The sequence below is a fragment of the Melanotaenia boesemani genome, chromosome 14 (genome assembly GCF_017639745.1).
Source record: "Melanotaenia boesemani isolate fMelBoe1 chromosome 14, fMelBoe1.pri, whole genome shotgun sequence".
In the NCBI taxonomy this organism is placed as follows: Eukaryota; Metazoa; Chordata; class Actinopteri; order Atheriniformes; family Melanotaeniidae; genus Melanotaenia; species Melanotaenia boesemani.
The window spans coordinates 4,532,770-4,554,824 of record NC_055695.1 but is presented as its reverse complement, the minus strand read 5'-3'; the positions used below and the strand labels follow the sequence as shown (position 1 = coordinate 4,554,824).

General features: G+C 37.7%; 1 protein-coding gene across 1 annotated transcript in view; it reads left to right on the top strand.

Moving 5' to 3' along the window:
• LOC121653681 (adenylate cyclase type 1-like) overlaps nucleotides 1-19,655 on the top strand; it is a 57,086-nt gene extending 37,431 nt beyond the window's left edge. Inside the window, exons 10-20 of the mRNA XM_042007322.1 lie at nucleotides 1,642-1,739; nucleotides 1,867-1,951; nucleotides 4,424-4,513; nucleotides 5,861-6,135; nucleotides 6,660-6,786; nucleotides 8,881-8,997; nucleotides 12,708-12,854; nucleotides 13,349-13,447; nucleotides 13,896-14,010; nucleotides 15,968-16,092; nucleotides 17,108-19,655. Coding sequence (XP_041863256.1) covers nucleotides 1,642-1,739; nucleotides 1,867-1,951; nucleotides 4,424-4,513; nucleotides 5,861-6,135; nucleotides 6,660-6,786; nucleotides 8,881-8,997; nucleotides 12,708-12,854; nucleotides 13,349-13,447; nucleotides 13,896-14,010; nucleotides 15,968-16,092; nucleotides 17,108-17,440 — 1,611 coding nt within the window. The 3' untranslated portion in view covers nucleotides 17,441-19,655. The remainder of the gene's footprint in view (nucleotides 1-1,641; nucleotides 1,740-1,866; nucleotides 1,952-4,423; nucleotides 4,514-5,860; nucleotides 6,136-6,659; nucleotides 6,787-8,880; nucleotides 8,998-12,707; nucleotides 12,855-13,348; nucleotides 13,448-13,895; nucleotides 14,011-15,967; nucleotides 16,093-17,107) is intronic.
• The last annotated feature ends 2,400 nt before the right edge of the window (nucleotides 19,656-22,055 follow it).

Below are 22,055 nucleotides of genomic sequence, written 5' to 3'. Positions count from 1 at the left end.
TGGGGTAATACACTTAGAAAACAATGTTGTTGGACCTCCGATACCCATATGAAATTATTGAAAAACTGAATAATATGGGACCTTTAAATGAGACACATTATTGTTCACTTTAATTGACAGATTTGTGATTTATGAGCTTCGGACATGTTTAATGACACTCTGCAAACACCAGAATGGTTGTTTTATTATAGTGGTGGTTAACTTTATTTACTTATTTATTTATTTGATGTTTGGTTGCATTTTTAACCCCAAAGTAACTGCTGTGGTTTTGCTGATGTTGATCTGTATCTGGAACTCTACTTTGAGAACATTAAACCTTGTGCATCATTGTGGAAACTTTTGTCCGTTTGGACAAATTTTTATCTTTCATTCTGGCCATCATTTTAACTGTGTTAGTGCATGTTGCACAGTTCTTTGAAATAAAGTCTTGAAAAAATTTAGAATTCAACTTTTAATTTACTAACAATATTTTATGCGGGCCTGTAATGGGGCTAAATTTAATGGTGAACAATAAAAATCACAAAATTGACTTCTTTTCTATAAAATTAAACCCCAGCACATGACCTACAAACATCACAGAATGCAAAATTATATCTTGTAATAGCTATCAGATTATAAATGTGGGTTTAATGTGATTTAATGCCATATTTTTGTCCTAAAAAGTGAAAATGACAACAGTGACATCAAGAAATCAAACTGCCATTTAAAGGATCAAAACCCTTAAAAAAAAACAATAGAAACATAGTTTGTTTTGATTCAGAGGTCCATCTGCATCTTAAAGATAAAGGACATTCTTTTGAGGACAGTAATGTCCACATTTTGGACAGAGAAGAGGCGTGGTTTCAGAGAGGTATTAAGGAAGCTGTGTTCAACTGGGGAAACCAGAGGAGGTGGCTTTAGGTATCCTCTTCCCAGCATCTATTGGCCCTGACTCTCTCTCATTAAAGTAATGTTCCTTTAACACTTACAAGCAAAAACTTGACACCTACTGGTTAGAACTGAAAAAAGCTTTTAGATGAGAGGCAAAAAGTCTTGAAAAACCAAGACACAGAAGTCCAGCTGCCTTTAATCAAGCTCTTATGATTACCGTGATCTGGAAGACTGAGACTCTATACCAACGAACAACTCAAAACCTCAACAATTTCCATACTGTTCAAAACAGAGTATTCCATTTATTTCTCCGTCTCCCCAAAAGTGTGTGTGTGTGTGTGTGTGTGTTTATTTTTTTAATCTGCAGCCATCCTCTTCATCCTCTTCTACTTTAGGCTTCTTTTAAAAAAAAGCCTAAAGTTGCATGTAGTTAATGGTCCTGGGTATGGAGTTCATATCTAAGTATAACTTTACATGTCAAAAATATGTCATTTTCTCTGTATTATTAATGTAATTTTCCAACGAAAAAAAACAAATAACACTTTTCAGCTGATAAAGAAACAAACATATGACTAAAAAAGTTTGAGCTCACATATTTTTAACTTTTGAATTGAGAAGTTTGCATAAATATATAAGGCAAAATAAATCCTGATGAAACCTTTGTTTGTTTCAGCCTGAAACCAGGTTTATAGTTTCGGATGGATGGATGGATGGATGGATGCTGAGTGCATCTTACAACAACAAGCTTTGCTCTGTCTCTTGCTTTCTTAGTATCACCAGGTAAATGATGACCATTTCATCAGTGCGGTGGTTCTCTCGCTGATCCTCGGTGCTCTATTTGGCCTTATCTATCTGCTAATGGTCCCACAGTACGTATCCTCCCACACCCATACACACTCATGCACATACTGTATGTGAAATGAGACTGTGTGATCACTGAAGTCAGTGGAAAACTGGGAAAGCACCTGCTTACTCTGGTGTCTCCTTGTCTCACAGGGGGATACTGGTGCTGCTGCTACTGGTGCTGTGTGTGTGTTTCCATGTGGCCTGTGTAATGTACTTACATCTCACCAGTGTTCAGGTAGGACATCTAACCTTCTCTAACCTTCTACACAAAAGACTGTTTACACCACTTTTAACCACCTTTTGACTGAGTTGCAGAAACTGAGGAAATATTGTATCTAAGGCTTTCTGCTTTATTGAAGACATAAGACATATAGAATAAAGTGGGATCATCCACTGCCCGTCCCAAAAATATTCTTACACTCCAATATTTTATTGGACTGCCTTTAGATCTGATTACGGCAACAATCACTATGGCATCATTTTGATGAGCTTCTGCAATATTAAAAGAGTTATTTCCACCCAGTGTTGCATTCATTTTTCACCAAGCTCTTGTATTGATGATGGGAGAATCTGACCACTGCCCAAAGCCTTCTCCAGCACATCCCAAACATTCTCAGTGGGGTTCATGTCTTGACACTGTGGTGGCCAATCCGTGTGTGAAAATGTCTCCTAAACCACTCTTTCACAATCTGAGCTACATGAATCCTGGCATTGTCATCTTGAAATATGGCCGTGCCATCAGGGCAGATGGAATAACCTTCTCATTCAGTATATTCAGGGATCTGGTGACCTCATCCTTTGGACACATGATGTTGCTGAATGTAGACCTGACCACCTGCAGCTACTCCAGATCATAGACTGCCCTCACAGGCAGTAGACACTAGAAATGATGGCTGAATCACCTCATCTGCCGCTCTTCTCACCCTGAAGGTCCCATCCCTCTGGAACAGGATAATCTGGACTCAGACTATATGACCTTCTTCCATTGCTCCAGAGTCCAATCTTTATGCTCCCTAGCAAATTTAAGATTTCTTTTTCTGATTGGCCTCTCTTATAAATGTTTTTTAAGGCTACACAACTGTTCAGTCCCAATCCATTGAGTTCCCTTCACATTCTTCATGTAGAAATATTCTTACTTCCACTGTTAAACATAGAGTTCTGCTGGTGTTTTTCTTCTATTTGATTTCATTTCCTTTAACTGATCACCCATCACCATCATTCAGGATTTTTTTCTGACCACATTTCTTCCTGGAAGTTGATGGTTCTCTACTATCCTTTCAGTTTTTAACTATGCATTGCACAGTTTTAGTATGTGTTGCGTCTACATAGATGTTTTCTCTGCTTGATGCCAGTGACGTGACCCTTATTAAACAGACTAACATCCTCTCCATGACCACAGGGTGTGTTTTTCCATGATTGTTGAAGAACATAAGCTAAAAAAACACCTTAAAACGTTTAGACATCGAGATGTTAAAACAGCACACTTCTGAATATGTAATCACTGCAATCACTGCGGCCAAAAGAGGGCAGAATGGTCCACTAGACTATTTACTTTCTGCTTCTAATACGTCTACAGTGAGCTTAATTTCATTTAGTGAAACCTGCTTTTTAAGATTCACAGTGTTTAGGGTAACATAATAATTATCATTTGCATTGTAGAATTGATCATAATGCTAGTGGATTTAATTTTGGGGGGTTTGTTTTAAAACTGCATTTTTACCTGTGGCTAATTATTTTTATTCTTTGAGATCATTTTTGTTTCTTGGTTGTTTTGAGTCTCTGGTATTTTTTATTTATTTTATTTTTGTGGGTTTTTTTTTTCCATCTCCACCGTCATTTGGCTTTACTCATCTTAGTTGTTGTATCTTTGTTGTTCGCTTGTCACATTGTGGCTGTTTTGAATCACTTTGCTGTGTAACTCTGAGATAATTTCATATCTATGTTGTAGTTTTGGACATTTAGACTTTTGTCTAAACTTAACCAAAAGACATTTTAATAGTCACCTCAAAAAGTACAACGTGAGATCAAATTATACTGCAGCTTTTTATTCTGTGATGCTGTGTGTATAATATTTGACACATACAGTTTCTGAGCCCTTTTGCATCACTTAATGGTAAAAAACTAAAAGTCTGTTGTACACAATATGATATTTGTCTTCTGTCCCCTGTTGGATACCTTTTGCACTACAGTAATTTGACACCTCACATGGTATTACATAAAAATGATAATTTTTAAAATATTTTGTTAAAGGGCTACACAAGGCCTCAGATGAAAAAAAATAGACTTTTCTATCCATTTTTTTCATGGTTTAGGCTTTAAAGGTTCAAAAAGTATAACTGCTTTTCATTGTTTGTCTTTTTTTCTCCTTGTTTTATCTATTTATTCATTTAGCTATATATATATATATATATATATTTAGCAGCTTCTCTGCAATCCCTGAGTGTTCAGATTTGAAGTGACATCACATGCCTAACCTTTATACGATGCCATGGCATCATGCCACATTGAGCTGTCATTGTTTCCTTTAGTGTTGCCTTTAATAGACCGGCACATAATGAGGCACACCACAAAAATGTCCTCATTTCCACTGGTGGCTAATGATGTGTCCAAAATACTATTAGAGCAGATAAACAGGTACTTCATTTACTGACTCTTTGTATTCTCCAACCCTCTGACCCCCTGCCACTCTCATCTCCTGCGGTTTCAGTGCCAACCAGGCTGTCTCACCATCCAGATCCGAACAGTGCTTTGTGTCTTCCTTGTTCTGCTCACCTACTCTGTTACCCAGGCTTGTGTGGTAAGTCTGTGTGCTGGGTCACATTTAGTTAATTATTTTATGAAACAATTAAAAGTGCTGCAAGGCCCCTTTTCCATGTCATGTCTAAAAGATGTCACGATTAATTATCCATGACTTGTTTTAACTAATCTATAAGTCATTAATGTAGCTTTAAGCCACAATAACTGCTCAACATGTCTACATGTATATGCCTGTTGCAGAAAGGATGTTAAATTAACCCTGAGTCTAAAAAGAAACTTTGGGTTAACTTACTCTGAGCAACTCTGAGTTTTCAGTTTTAGATCAGCTGCTTTGAGTTGGTTAAATCAACTCAGAGTATCTTTACCCAGACTTGGGAACCACAATAAAAAGCCATCATCAAATTAGATCCTGATTACTTGGATTGACCATGACAACCGCTCACAAAAAGCTAGTTATTTTAACCGATTGGAGCAAGAGGTTCTCATTCAAGCATACGATAAATACTAAGAGGTATGTTGTAAAGCAGGTAATGCTGCTGCTGCTAAGGAGAGAGATGCATCATGGAAGAAAACAGCTGCCTTCCTGAGTCAATGTGGAAGTTGGAATCCACTGGTCCACTGACTGAATATTTAACTTCATTAAAACTGCAGAATGTGGTTAAAAAATTAGGGGATATATATATATATATATATATATATATATATATATACAGCATTTGTTGGGGGTGTAAGTTACTAGATGTAGAAAATGTAGGTTTCACAACCCCCACAGAGATTCTGTATTTGAGCCTCTAATCGCAGCAGAAAATCCTGCTGTTGTAAGTATGATTTAGCCAGATATATATTTTTCTTAAATATACTGGAGCAGACTGATATGATACTAACATGGCAGAAAACATAAAAAGAATGTTTTGTAGCCTTAACAATGAACCTGTTCTAACCCTGAGCAACTGATGTTAAAGTTCAAAGCCAACCAGAAAATGAAAGTTTTGACATGAGAACAGATGGCAGGTATGACTGTTTTAGTTGGAGGACTTGATCTGTGTGTGATTTATTTATCTGTTTGGCATGCTTTCCTTTGTCTTTGGATAAAAAAATTGATATTTAGATGTGAATCCATGGAACTAAATAAGTGAACTGGGGATTCAGCTTTTGTATTTTTATAGATCTAGTTGACAAGGATATGATACCTCTTACTTCTGTAAAGCAGCCTAATGTACAGAAACAACATACTTGTTTGCTGATGTATGTGATCAGCTTTTTCCACTTCCATCATTTTCAAACATTATTTCAGGCTGAATAATCATTTTTCCATAAATTACTCATGAGTTACAAACATTTCCAGCTAGGGATCATCCCTATATAATCTGATTTATTTTCCTTCCAGGTGGGTTGTGTACCTTGGGGGAGAATTGAGATAAACTCCAGTCGCTTTGTGGAAGATGCCCCTGCTGATGCTCTCGGAGCTGGACCAGCTAACATCACTGCAGAGGACATAGCTAGCCCCAACATGGCGTACACCCTGCTATCCTGCGTGGCCGGCACCCTCACCGTGGTCCCTTACCTTCGTGTCTCATCGCTCCCCAAGATCCTGCTCCTCCTCCTCCTCTCTGTCTCCTACACCGTTGTCATGGAAACCAGTGGCTACCGCCAAGCTGTTGGGTGAGACTGAATGTGATGTGTTGCTTGCCTCTTGTCGCATTTATGGATATGTTTAACTAAACTTTATTCTTCTATTCCACTTCATGTCTGAAATAATTTTGGTTCTTTTTCTACTCTGTATTTATTTGGCTTTGAGTTAAGTCCCATCATTTAGTTTCATGCAAACCACATTTATACAGGGAGAATTTTATCATCATATCTATATCAGTATCATTTCTGTACGAGTTACTTTTAGAATTTTCAGAATAATTATTTGATTATAGTACTTTTAGTGTAGTTCATAACTATCAGTAGCAGATATTATCCATGTATTATGCAAGTTGAAATGATTTTATCATCTTACTGAAAATGTCTGTTCTCATTTTTGTGTCAACATTTTTTCCTTTATTTTCCACCTCACCTACATTTTACATGAAGCTTCTCTATTGTCCTTAATAATGTTAATAAATAGTGCACAACAGAAAAAAAAGACAAATGGCATCTGAAAACATCTCAATGTATTATTATGTGTTTATATTTTCCAGTGGTGGCTTTCTTCACACACGAGGTTATGACCCTGTTTTGGCCATCTTGCTGTTTTCTGGAGCTCTGGCTCTGCATTCAAGACAGTTGGACCTTAAACTGCGGCTCGACTATCTCTGGGCCACTCAGGTGAGTGTGTGTTTGCATATTTAGCAACAGCAGATGGATCAAAAGAAGGTTCAGATGCATTTCTCAGGTCCTGGTTCAGGTCTTTGCTGGATTCGTTCCTGTTTCTTAAGAACATCCTCTTCAGATCCTCTTCATCTGCTGCAGATTAACTACTTCTTTTGTCCTCCACGTGTCCAGTTTTCTCAGATGTGTAAGGACATAGTGCACACCGTGCTGAGACAGCTCTTACCTTGTTGCTCCTAAAATCCTATTTTCTGTCTGTCCAACTGTCTGAGCTTTGCTGTTTTTCAGAGATAAAACTAAAGAAATGTGAAGAAATTCTATGTCTTTGTGACAGGCTTCTAGTAACAGCAAACCTAAAGATCCAATTTGAAATTGGTTCTTTGCTTAGTTTGTTCTCATGTGTTGACAAAACGCTGGTTCATTGCTTGAGTTTGGAGCCTTTTTCATGTTTTACTGTTTCATACAGTAGATCAGTGTTAGGTAAGTTTAACAAACAAGGATTTCTCTGAAAATGGTCCGGAAAATAAATGAAATAGTAACAAATATCCAAAGAAAAACTACAAATAACCTTCACAAAACCTGGAAAATAACAGATCGATCCTATTTTAACTGATTACAACAAAGTGTGTTACAAGTCTTTTATAACTAACAGATTGTAGCTCAGGTGGAAAGTTGAACCCTGGAGTCTCCTGTCCACAAGTGTCTTTTTCCAACTTTCATCCTTTAAGAAAACTTTTCCTTAATCCAAAAAGTTTAATTCTGAGGGAATAGTTCAGATTTTCCATGGATTTTCCATTCCAACTGATTTAACCTCTTCTTAGTAACAGATTTTCTACTTGTGGCCAGAAGGACTTAAAGCAGCTTAAAATCCCTCCTTAAAATTAGACACACAACATGACTCAGGTACAGGTTTTTGAAATTCATGTGTATTTGAGTCTTGAACACTGTATTTAACCATTTAAGGTCCTGCTCTATCATTTAAAGAGCAAATTTCTCAGTGACTAATAACTTTTATTAAAATTTTGTGGAAATAAACCTGCCTGAGCCATCTTTTCCACTTGCTTTGGGTATTTACCACCAAAAATAAGTGTTCACAGATTCATGTTATCATTGTCCAAAGAAAAAGTAAAAGCAAAGAAGATCAGATTTTTTTTTTTTTTTTTTTTTTTTTTGTGGAAACATTAAAAGTAAGTGTTGTGAATGTTGGGTCAATAGTTTGTGTTCTTGTAATTTTTATTTTTATTTTTATTTGTTTTTTTTATTTTATCAATGATTTTTTGATGCTATTTGAAATACTGAACCACTTGACATGCATTCTGTCCATTTCAAGAAACTGTGCTTAATGAATATAATGTATAATTTTCGGGCCATAGTTGTTCATTTAGCATCAGATGCTAGTAGTTTTACATCCTGAAGCAAAACACATGAATAATTTACTCCCAACTTGTGTGAAAAGAACTTTTAATCAATATGTTGGTCACATTTATTATTTTTTATGGCTGTTAAATATAGAGTATAATACAGAGTTCCTGATATTTTAAAGAACAATTTTTTGTACTTCATCAAATTGCTTATTTTTCATATTTTAAATAAAATAAATTAACAGTAGATATCTGATTTATTTATTTAATTTGTTTTATCCTATTATCAGAGATAAAAATCTGTTTTATTTCTCTCAGGCTCAAGTAGTGATGTTACAGGAAAACTGTCTTCAGCATGTTTTTCCTTCTAATCCTTCATCATGGGCTCTTTTTACTAATTTTGCAGAGTTCAGTTAAAATTTTAACAGATTTATTCTGTTTATTTCTGATTCTGTTTTCCCAAAAATCCACAGAAATGTGCCAGCTTCCTTTCAGTTTCTGTGCACATTCTGGTGTTGGCTGAAGGAAGCCTGGATGTGTCTATTTTAAGGGAATCAGTGTTTGTCTTGTTTGCAAATCGTTATCTCCCTCTAGTGATAAGAACAAGCAATTACATATTGCTTTTGTGCTCTGAGCTACAATCAAGTTTCACAAGTAACCAAGTTTCACTTTGGATCTGTGTCAGTCTGTAAAGAAGCTGTGTCTCCTCCTGTGTTTTTGTTTTGTCCAGGCGGAGGAGGAGCGAGACGACATGGAGAAGGTGAAGCTGGACAACAAGAGGATCCTTTTCAACCTGCTGCCAGCTCATGTGGCTCAACACTTCCTCATGTCAAATCCCAGAAACATGGTGAGCATCCGCAAAAACTCCCAGACTCACCCAACCAGCAACATCAGTGCTGCTTCAAAGGGGCCAGGGGATGAAGAAAAAGAACAAGATTATTTCATAATTTTTTACATTAACCTATTACACCACTAGAGAAACCCACTTAGATCAACCATACCATGAAACCCCTGGAGATCTTAAGCTTTACAGTCAACAGCCAGATGTAGTTTGGTATCAATCAAACTTTGTTTGTACAGAACTTTTATGAAAAAAATATAAAAAAAAATTACTATAATTTAATTTATACTGATTTATCATAGGGATCTAATTAAGGTTTGCTGAATACATAAAAGATTAATATTATTAGATGCTGTGATGTTTGTTAAGGCACAAGTTGTTTTGTCCTTAATCATGAGTAGAATGAGTTGCAGAAATCTGTCAGCTCGCTTGAATTCATCACTTTTATCCAAGATGTTTCTGCTGACTTAAACTGGAGCATGTTACTGGCTCATGCAAACCTACCATGCTGCAAGAAGACACCCTGTCGAGTCCTGTGAGTGTCGGCAATATCTGAGGGCAGTTGCACCGCTTCCAGCATTGTGGTCTTAAGTGGAGATGTAAGCTGAAAGTCCTGTGTGTCTGCATCCACTAACTGATGGCCATCTCCTCCACTGATCTCTCTTCCTCCCATCCTTAATCACCTTCTCACCAACACAGGAAATGATTAAAACAGTGTATATGGAAGTTCATAAACTTCTGAAGCTTTGCTGCATTTTTTTACTCACAATTTGCAGGTTGGCCTAAGTTGCTTTTGTCAAAAAAAAAAAAAAAAAAGTAAGAAACTATTCCACTACTGCTTTGGCTTTTTAGCATCTCTAATATGATTCATAAGATTGCTGTTCTTTTGACTGTTGAGTGGTTTGCACATTTTTTATCATCATGGTAGACATTTATACCTCTTCATTCTTTATTGGCTGTTAAGCAATTTTTTTATTCATGAGAATTTTTTTCCACTTTTTCATGGTTCCTTGATTGTTGCTGTGTTCTTTTTTCTCTGGATGTACAGTAGATCTGTCTGGTGGACATTTTTAGTTGTTGCAGGCTGTTGTCGCTGCTTTGAAAGCTCCTTTTTATCTTATGTATTCATTGCAACAGCTTCCCAGTGCAAATAATGATAATACAGTGAGCTCCATTATGGTGTTTTACCTGGTTTGTTGATGAAAAAACATTCAAGTAATAATAACCCACAGCTATCAGTGAAGCAGCATGAAGAGACAACTGTCATTTGCATTTTAGCTCCTGAAGAAGAGAGGTCTGCATACTAAAGAGACATATAGGTCAACAAGCTTTCCCTCAAATTAGATGTGAAGATCTGAGCTAGTTTGTCAATATAAGCTAAAAGTCTGCACTTTAAGCTTATATTCATTATGTAACTGACATAGTGCGCACTGGTTGCTGGAGTGTGTTCATGATAATTATCAAAAGATAAATAAGTTTGTCCTTTAACAATCAGCGGCTATGCATCAGACAGTGCAGGGATCATCTGAGGCTGAGACTGTTAAACATTGAGGCCGGAAGCCAGGAAGTATGTTTCCAGCACACTGGTGACCCCACGGAGCCACAGTGTATAGAAAGACTTCCTCTCTTTCCTCTGGGCTAAAGTTCACCCATACACTGTATTCATAACACAACACAGTTGGACCCTGCTGCTTTGAATTTAAAGTGTTGCTGCACCAATGTGATGATAAAAGACAAAAACATTTTTATTACATCTGAAACTGGTGTTTCAACCTGTTTTTCAAGTGTTTAATCTGAAATGTTTCCTGCTTTATTAACAAATACATGTCCCATATAAATTCTGCATTTTTGTGGAAATATTTTATTCTGTTCAACAAGTTGCTCCATCCTTCAATGCATTAGATAAACATGTTGTATGTGAAATATGAGCTTCACATGCTGTTGGTCCATCACGCTGCTGTCCTTCACAGACAGAAAAACAACCGTATACACTCTCATCAATAGCTGCAGCTAATGAAGAGTCAGAAATGAACTGAACGTCCTTGTCTTTGGACCATGGGAGGAAGCTGGAGTAACTTCAGAAATCTCATGATAAACATACAAAAGGTTGAAATCTACAATTCACATCGCCCTCTTGTCATACAGATCAACACATCTCATACAGAATAATACTTCAGTCACTAAAAGCACTTGAGTATTTTTACTTTGTGCAACTTTAGATTGACATTACTCCTTCTGTCATCTTAATCTCATGAATTAAAAATAATATAATCTAATTTAGTAAAACAACTTAATATAAGAAATAGATAAGATAATAGATAACATTCTTTCTTGTCACCAAGGAAAACTAAATTCATGAAAACGTAATCAACATATAGTCTGCTAATGGATTAAAAATATTGCCTGTGGATATTTCATAACTTGATGACCTGTAGTTTGATGACTGAACAGTTTAAACTGCAAACTTACATCCCAAATCTCCTGCTGAGTGGTAACACACTGAAACGTTAAATCCATCCATCCGTTACTCATACCGCAGGATCGTGGGACATTTTATAACCGTCACCTCTTTTTGTGTTTCTGAGAGCAGATCTTTCAGAGACTAATGGCTGAGATGTTGTCTGTGATGCTCCTGGCTGTTGAAGAACACATTTGAGCTTCGACTAACACTGACAGGCTGCTATCCCAAACCTTTTTACACCATTTAACTACAAATAAAACCCCAGATGCAGTGGGATGCAGACCTACCACTTGTTCTGGATAACAGTTGAACTGGCAGAATTTCGGGTTTCACTTGCAAAAACCAGACAAAAGTCATGTTAACTAGCAGATTTTGGAAAGTATGAAAGAGGCAATGGATACATGTAAAAGTTTCCTGACTGGCTCATTAGATGAGGAAGAAGGATGGAGAGAGGGAGGTTAAATGAATGAATGGAAGAAAGAGGAAAGGAAGTGGATGAAAGGACAAGTGAGGAAGAGTTTGGATGGATGGATGGATGGATGGATGGATGGATGGATGGATGGATGGATGGATGGATGGATGGATGGATGGATGGATGGATGGATGGATTGATGGATGGATGGATGATAAGAGAAGGAGGGGGGATGGAAGGATGTATGAGTAAAGGTGAGGGAGGGAATAATGGTGGGTGAGAGAGGGGCAGGAAGGAGGATGGATGAATGAGAGAGGAAGGGGGATGAATGGATTAGGGAGGGAAAGATTAATGATAAGGGAAGGATAAATGGATGACTGGGTGAGAGAGGGCAGATATGGATGACAGACAAACGATGATGAAAGTGAGTTGGATGAATGAGATGGAATGAGGAATGATGGAAGGACACACGATGAGGAAGGACAGATGAATAGATGAGGGAGGACAGGGAATTAGAGAAGAGGTTGAGTCATGTCTTTCTTGATGAACCAAGTTAACAAGTTATCCTCATGCATTTCAAATTGCTTCAAACTTCATTTTTGGAAAGAGGGGCCACCCTGATCCCTGCAGCCAGAAAGTCCAGAAGTTCCTCCACATAATGAATCCCATTCTTCTACGGACAATATCAGAATCACATCCCTCTGGTTTTCCCAAGAAAATGAGATAAATGTATTAATACTAGTTCAAAACATCATGAGAGTTAAACAGTACCAGAAAATATGTCTGAGGAAATTCCTACTTTTACTTTTTAACCTGGTCCCGATTAAACTTTTCTCCCTCCAGGACCTTTATTATCAGTCCTATGCTCAAGTCGGAGTGTTGTTTGCCTCCATTGCCAACTTCAACGACTTCTACATCGAGCTGGACGGGAACAACATGGGAGTTGAGTGTCTGAGGCTGCTCAATGAGATCATTGCTGACTTTGATGAGGTGAGTGAAACGATTTGTTCCATCCAACCTTCTGTCCGTAAACCAGCTGGCTTTATATATTTTTTGCTGCAGATTGCATGTCAGCCTCTTTACAGAACCTTGAGCGAAGCCTCAGTGCTGTGACATCCATGTCATCACTTTTTAAAAGATGACATTGTGGCCACAAATGAGGTTTTAAAAAATACTGTGTTTATTGATGCAATATAATCAGCAATGGTTGCGGCTGGGAAAGTTCTTCAAAATGAGGAATTACTTGCAGATGACATTTGGCCTATTTGAATCTATAATCGGCAACAAAAAGCTTTAATTTACACAAACACAAATAGTCCATCTTGAATTATGTGTTATTTGCTTAAATTTGTGTTATTTGCTTGTATGACCGATTCTGTACAAATTGAAGTGGTCAGTTTGCTGCAGTAACATGTAAAATGAGCAGTACTAGGAATGTTTTCCATATTTTTTCATCCCAATTTTTTATCTTTTTGTTTTTCCAGCTAATGGATAAAGAGTGCTACAGAGATATAGAGAAAATCAAAACCATTGGCAGTACATATATGGCTGCAGTAGGGCTGGTTCCTACAACTACTTCCAAGGTAATCATGCTTAAGCTATATTTAGATCCCATGTGTCTAAAGAGTATTAGCATTTTTGAAAACCCCATTGTGGAGAGGCCTAGTATTTACAGGTATTTTCTATTTATAACACAGTGACATTTCAGTCCACAAAATCCTCTGTGAGGGATATTTGGCATCTATGGCATCTACATATTCTACATTCATAAAGTTTCCTTAAACCCAGCAAAGCCAGCAAACAAGAGTTCTTTATGTAAAATCTGCAAAGCTCAAAACAAACTTAAACAGTCAGCCGCTGCTGCTTAGGGGGAAAAGCTGGTGTAGGTCCTTGTGGATGTTATTGACATTCATGTGTGTGATCAGGTCAGGGTAACAGAAATGGAGGTTAAAATCTCTTCCTACTTCAGATGAAATTATTCTGCATGTATAATTGTGCTCCTCACATTTTGTGTGTTTTCCTGATTCTTAGGGCAAGAAGTCAATCACCTCACATTTATGCACAGTGTCAGATTTTGCCATTGAGATGTTTGACGTCTTGGATGCCATCAACTACCAGTCTTACAATGACTTTGTGCTGAGAGTAGGTGAGTGAAGACGTACTGTACCTCACTGAATATAAACAGAGATGTTGGCATTCTGCCCTATTGCACAGGACACTATGGAGGCACAGTGGGAAATGCATCACAGAGAGTGCGTCCCCATCAGGAAGCTCGTCACAGCCAGACATAAGGTTCTGGGCTCCATTGTGTTGGGTATCCTGTGGGGAGCCTGCCACTGGAGCCCTTGTTTAATCCCACTGTAACCTACTGTACACACTGCTATCCTGTCTGCCGAGTGGGGCTTCATGTGTTGAGACTGCATGCACCGGTTGGCTGAGCCAACTTTGCAGACACTTTCGGTAATTTACGCAACACTAGCTTTCCAGAAAGTGAAGGAAACCTTTAGTTCAGCATATGACCAACAAAAATTTCTGTAAACAGGCACTTCCTCTGATTTACAGACATATGAGAACATCAGAAACGTCAGAAAAAGCTTTATCGCAAAGTGTGGAGTTTTCTAGCTAAATAAAACTCACAGTGCATGCATGCATAAGATAAATATAAAAAGTAAAGTAAAAAAGTAAGAGATGTCTCTAAGAGATGTGCAGATGAAAGCACAAGTGACATATAGTGGCATCATAGTATTTTAAATGATAGCAGTACATTTAGTTTTGCTATTTTAAATGCAATGATGTCCTAAGAAGAAATGCTAAAACTTAATTCAGGTAAAATGTTGGTTCCAGAGGCCAGAAAAATGGGGTCAGCAAGTAGCCTACCTCCAGGCCAGGGATACCTGCTGAGAAATAAAAACACAAGTATAACAACGCCAATAATATCATCTCTTCATACATAGACAGCAAAGAGAAAAGAGTGCAGAGGTGCTTAGTGCATCATGGGACATGGACATCTCCTAGCAGGCCAAGCCTATAGTAACATAATTAAAGGGATGGCTAAGGGTCACCCAAGCCAGCCCTCACTACAAGCTTTCCAAACAAGGAAAATTTAAATTCTAACCTTAAAGGTAGAGAGGGTGCCTTTTCCAAACACAAACTGGGAGCTGGCTTCACAGAGAGGGGTCTGATAACTGGAGGTTCTGCCTCCCATTCCAGTTTTAGAACCTCTAAAAATCACAAATAAACCTGCAGTCTGAGAGTGAAGTGCTCTGCTGGAAAAATCTGGAACTTTAAATTCTAGTCTGGGTTTAACAGAAAGCCCAAAAAAGAAGCTACATTTGGGTAAATGGTATCTCTCCATTTTGGACCAGCTGGAAGCTTTTCCAGTGGGATCCTCTGGAATTTAATGCAGTTTTCTGGATAACTGACATTACATTGTGAATTGTAGCTCTGCTGGTTCCTCAAACAGGCCTATATGTTTGTGTTACAGAGACTGTATTTACCCAGTTTAGCAACTTTTTCCTAATTGGTTTCTTTACAACCAGAAATAAAAAAGGGAATCCACACAACATGTCGACTTTGAAGGTGCTAAACATTTTGAAATAAGAAATATGGGAATGTCTACTAATTTTCAGTTAGATTAAAGTCTGGGTTTTCCTTTGGATGCTCCAAGTCACTGTAACATTTCCCATTAAACTAACCAAGTGCTGCTTTAGCAGTTTGCTTAAAACAGAGGCTGAGAAACCAATAGAACTGGACACCGCGTGACATTGCATCACATCACATGCTAACAAACCGTTTTGAATGTGCACCGTAGCTGATTCAACAAAAAAAGCAAGAAGACATTATCGGTGGAAGAACAGAAAAGAAAGAAGGAAAAAGACAAAACAAGAGATAAGACAAGAGTCAAGATAAGACTAAAAATAATAAGAATTAGCCGTCAATAGGGGGCACGTTAATAAGACAGTTGCAAAAGTTCTGAAGTTCGTCTTTAAGTCTATGGTGTATATTCCAATGACTGTTTATTTTTTATCTAAGTGTAATAAAAATTAAAATAATGAGCTTCACTTATGCAGTATGATAGACACTGTGGAATGTGTTTACACCAGGAATCAACGTGGGCCCAGTGGTGGCAGGGGTGATTGGAGCCAGAAGGCCTCAGTATGACATCTGGGGAAACACGGTGAATGTAGCCAGCAGGATGGACAGTACTGGAGTACAAGGAAAGATCCAGGTACAAGGCTTTAAACCACACGTATGTCTTATCTGTGTCATTTTTAACCACTTAACTCTTCCACTAAGAAATTATTGTGATAATTTATTGTAAGTTATCGCAAGCTGAATATTTAAGCAAACATATTAAAGGGCGATTTCAGATTTGTGGATACATTTCATGTTTCTGAGAAATCCTTTAGTTACCCCTCATCTATTCTTGCTGGCCTTCCACTGACCAAATATGAGACAGTAAACAGTTTTTGATAATCTGTGTTTTATTTATTTATTGTTTTTATTCTTTTTACTATTGAATGACTTTTATATGAAGCTCTTTGGTCAACTGTTGTTGTTTTTAAATGCACTCTATAAATAAATTTGACATTGACATTTGACAATTCAGAATCACCAGTTAGTCATAGATGCATGTTTTTTTTAACTTCAGACAACTTTATTAATCCCTTTGGGAGCTTCCCTCGTGGAAATTAAAGCTCCATTACAAGAAAAAGAGAACTGGAGAACCTATGCAGGCACAAAGAGAACATTTAAACTTCACACAGAGACTTTTGAAAATGGTTTTCTGTGGAACGATGGTGCAAACAACAATATAGCCCATGCTTATCTAGCAAGACTTTAGCCCAGGGTTGCTCTAGTCCAGCCCTCAAGAGCTACTATCCTGAAACCTTTACCAACACCCTGATCCTCATGTCATTCAGGTCTGCAGAGTCCTGGTAAAGAGCTATTCATTTCATTCAGGTGTGTAGGAGAAGGGATTCTTCTAAAACTAACAGGACAGTGGCTCTCGGGGACTGGACCTGGGCACCCCGTCTTGTTTCCCCTGTCTTTAAGGTTATCTTTTTTGTTGTCTGTGAAAATTTAGTATCTTTGAAATGAATCAATATTTACATGTAGAAACATTTATGTAACTAACATGGTGCTTCTCTGGAAAGTCTTAACTTTTAGTGGTGAAAGCGAATCCTTATTCCTCAGGACGTGTATGTTGCAACAAACATCAAATCTCTGTGTTTCCTCTTCAGGTGACAGAGGATGTCTATCGCCTCATTACAGACTATTACAACTTTGTGTGCCGAGGTCAGGTCAGCGTGAAGGGCAAAGGCCAGATGCTCACCTACTTTCTTGAGGGGCGTCGACATAGCAGCAGGCTGTCTCAGACTCAGCAGCAACAATCTGGGAACACCGAGCGCCGGTCGAGCGCCTTCGCCCATAGCAGCGTGTGCACTAGGCTGAGCCCCGCCCCCACAGTGACCACCTACGCCAACATCAGGACCCCCAGTCCGGGCATTGCCAAACCTACCACCTCTTCCAGCTCCACCAGGTACTTGCCCTCTGTTCCCACAGCAGTGGTGTGACACATGCTGCTTCATGGTAAACGTGGAAAACATGAAGATAAGAGTGGATGTGGGTAAAAAGTAGCAGAACAAGCTGTTCTCCACTCTTCTTCTACTGCCTGTGGAATGCAGGCAGGTGGAAACACTGATTGTCCATTGCAAGGCCGAACTCAGGACTGACCCACATTTGAGACTTGACAGTCTGAGGCTTCGATCGGACTCTCTCTCCCACACTCAAGCCCTGTTTGTTGTTTCAAGCTGCAGGGAGTCCTAAACGGGATACAGGATGCTTTAGCCACGTTGCTTCGTCATCAATCAAAGGCCAAGGATGCCTCCAGGGTTTGAGAGATGATGTTTAAACTTGATCAGTATCAAAATTAAAACACATTACAATGCACAATTAAAAGTGTAGCAACACGCCTCTCACAGCAACCAACAACATCTGGAAATTCCTTTAAGAACTAAAACTGACCATTTTAAATGAAACCAAATCAGTGCTGTTGCCTTAGCGACCACTTCTCATAAAGAGTTTCTTGCCATTTTTTTTTTTTTTTTTTTTTTTTTTTTGCCTTTCAGTTCCTTTGTTGATTTATTGGACACCAATTCAGATGAATAATTAACAGGGGCATTGTTATCTAAGAGATGTATGTTTTTAAAGTGGGTCATGCCAAATGTACTAGCACAGGCATTTTAATGGTACAAACTTGCCCAAAAAAAATGCCAGGCATTGCCTTCAGTCAGTTACGGGTTGGCGTTGCTGTACAGTACGTTTCTGCTCCTTAACTCAAATCCTCTAATGATGCACGAGTTAAACTTTTTGATTCCTCCAGCCGAGCTGCTCGGTGTCTTTAAGTGCATGATGCCACTGCTGCATTTCAGTCATGTCCGCTGTCGGTTTCCCTGTGATGCTTGACTACAAGACTCTTCCTTGTCCAAGTGTAGCAATAAAGCAGTTTGTCTCCTATCTCAGTCCCATTCACCCCTTGCATGCTGTAGCCTGCTGGATCCTACTTTGACCCGATAGTGTTTGTAGCCAATTGAGTGCATAGCTAGCCACACCGGTGTCTATCTCTGTGAAGTTGAAGCATGACTTAGAAAACTTATTTTCCGTATGGTGTGATTCCTTCTTCTTCCTGCAGTATAATGAAAAAAAAAGAAAATATTTTTCTGCGTGCTTGTTTATGAAGAAATTTATTCTTTTCTGCTACTTATATGAACTAACAGCTACTTTGGCAGGGAAAAGAAAAGCTTGTGTTTATGAGGAGAAACACCCAAACCTCTGGTTCTGGATTCATCATGCAAACCCGGATGATTTATTTTATGGTATAGCATGCTATTCATGGTACGGCTTACCACAGCCATTAACTCCTCTAATCTGTTCTAGCATGCACTGCCTGCAAGCTTTTGGCTCCTACCTGCATGCTTTGATGAAGACTAATGCAGACCGATGAAGACTATTGCAGACCAAGCAGCAGACACACAGTGACTCTGTTTAATGTCCTCATGCATGCAGTTCAGGTAGCGGTTTCCTCTTGAATGTAAGGTGCTTTATTGACTCGTGACTTTTTCATGAGATTGGTGTGTGAATCTTCAGGATAGTCAGACATCAGGCCGGGGGCTTCTCCTCCTCCTCCTCCTCCTCCCTGCTCCTGCTGTAGTAAACAGGTAGCTGGTTTTCAAATGTGCCAACCTATTTTCATAAACATATCAAACTTTTGGTGTCGAGCTGTAGCACAACTGAATGCGTGTGGCTACGGCTTTCGTGGAATTCTTTGTGTTGAATGACTGTATTTTTATCATTTGAGCTGTTCGTTAACAGTTGTGTAACTTAGAAATGATGACAAGTGTTGATTTTGGAGAGATTTATTAGGACACCGTGAACTGACAGAAACACATTGTACTTCTTGTCATGTTTAAAACTGATTTAAAATCTAGTAGCTTGGATACTTTCTTTGAGGTTTAAAATGATTTTTATACACTTGCTTTAAACAGTTGATGGAAAATGAATGGAAAGGAGTTGTGCAAAATATTTTTCCTGTAAATTGGATATTTTCATACAGTATGATACGGGTTTCAATTATTATATGTAGGTATTACTGGCTATAATTGTACATTGTCTTTTCCAGAGATATAATTATGAAGGATCTGATATTTGTCATGTTCTTTTGTTAAAGATGTATTTATTGAGATGTTTTATGTGAATGTACATTTTGTTAAAGACAATATTTTATACTCAGTGTTTGCACAGAAAATGGACGTATTATAATTAAAAGAATAAAGCTGGGGGGGGATGAGTCTCCAGCAGAACAAATGCTCTTCTGGTGCTTTTTCTTTTATTTTTTGTACTCACACATTTCACACCGAAAACCTAAAACTCAAGTTAAAGTTACAAAACTGTAGAAAACACAAAATAATGTAAGAGTTCAGGGTGAAACAAAAGTCAACATCAGCCTGATGATATAAACATGCTGCTACCATGACAACATGACAGCAGCGTCTGTGTGTTTGCACAGAGCAGATTATTTACGTGACCTCACATTTGATATTTTGTGGACACAGTTAAATGCGAAAGGCCATAAAGGTCTCACTTTAAATTAGATTATACATATTACATAATTTCAAAAAGGAAAATAAAGATTTAAAAAAAATGATATGGTTTGTTTCAGTGACTAAACACTGTGGGTTTTTTCCAGTTTGGTCCACTTATAAATGCTAAGGCTGAAGGGAAACTTGCATTTCTAACCTTAATTAACCTTAAATAATTTTAATATGTTTATGCATCTTAAAAATATTTAAAATTGATTGAAATTCTTCAGTGCAGATATTTAGTAAGTTATTAAAGGCAAATAAGATTAGCTTGTCCAGCAAAAGTCCCTCAGTGGTTCTTACAATTACTTTGACTTTTATTTCACTGCAAATAGTTTTAATTCAAGACATTTTAGTCTCATTAATTTAATTTATTTCCTTAATATGTATTGATTTTATGTTTTAGACTTACAGCACATTCCAGAAAATATTTGGGATTTGAAAAATTAGGGGAAAAAAACAAACAAACAAACAAACAACAACAAAAAACAAACAAACAAACAAAAAAATGTAACAATAATAACCCTGTCATTTAACACAGCTGATGTCAACAGGGGATTGTTATCATGATAGGGTTCCTCAAAGTAAAATTGGAAGGGATTAACAGATTTGTCCCTGAATTTGTTTACAGTTATATAAACAAAATAAATACAGGAAATTCAGGGTAAAAATACACAAAGAAAAAGACTAGAATAAAATATAACACAATTAAATATTAAATATATTAATAAAAATTAGCAGTTAATGAAAAAATATATTATAAAAAATAAATACATAGGAGTGAATAAAATGGGACAACAGGCATCAAAGGGTTTAACCGCTCATGAAAATAGAGAATTTTAACGTCCCTCAGATGTCACTTCATTAAGTCATCAACAGCTTAGAAAACCTCAGGAGCAAATAATTGCTTTTGGAAATATTAGTTAAGCTCTACAATAGAGAGTTATATACCACTTTAAGCTTTACTGTGCTAAGAAGTTGCATGTTAACCTTGTCCAGAGTCTGAGCTGACGTTTCTGAGCTTTGAGGCATCTGGGATGGATCATCACATGTTGACAACGTGGACTGTGGTCAGACCAATCAGTTTTCCAGACATTTATAGAAAAATAAATAGAAGCTGTGTACATTGACCAAAGGCCAAAATAAACACCCAGACTGTTGTCAGCCAACAAGTCCAGAAGCCTGGTTCTGTGATAGTTTGGTGTTGTATCAGTGTTCTTGGCTATGATCATTTTCACCTCTGTAATGGCAGCATTAAAAGGTTCGCTGAGATTTTACAGCAACATTTGCTGCCTTCAAGAGCTCATATTTTCCAGGGATGGACATCCATGCATTTTTCAACACAATGAAAAATAAACACATGCCGCAAACATTGCAAGGCTGAGGAAGAAGATGGTACGGATGCTGAAATGTTGGAGATTCTTGAAAGGAAACATGCGACAATGATGCACACCTGAAAATGTCTTTGTAGGCTGGGGACGAATAAAAAGTGGTTATGCTGGCAAAAGAAAACCTTGTACACAAAGCATTAAATGTCAAAACAAAGTGTGAGAATCACAGAATTTTATTCTTTATATTTTTCCACTTTTCATACGTTCTTATTTTTGGGGGTTTGGGGTTGTGTGAGAGCTCTGACACAAAGTATAACTGGGTTAATAATGGCTTTGTGTGCATGTGGACACTACTGTGAAAGCATTTCATGCTGCATGTAGGCTTAGTTTTACTTGTAAATTCTCCTTCATACATCTTGTTTATAAAACTGAAGCTTGTTCATTTTCAGACTGACCATTGTGGAGCTCTAAATGATGGAATTTGGGGAATTTTCAGGTGAAATTTAAAGAATTAGCTGAGGGTTCAAAAACATTACAGTTTCAAAAACAAGTTATTCTCTTGCTGACCTGAGATACATTGAAAAAAAAGAGTAGTTTAGATAGATTTAGGTTTCACGTCCATTTCCTCTGGACTGGAAGTCAAATAAAAAGTTCTTTTCTTTGATAGGGACAGACCGAAAGGTGTTTCAGTAGGTTGTATGCAGAGTGTTTTCTGTCTC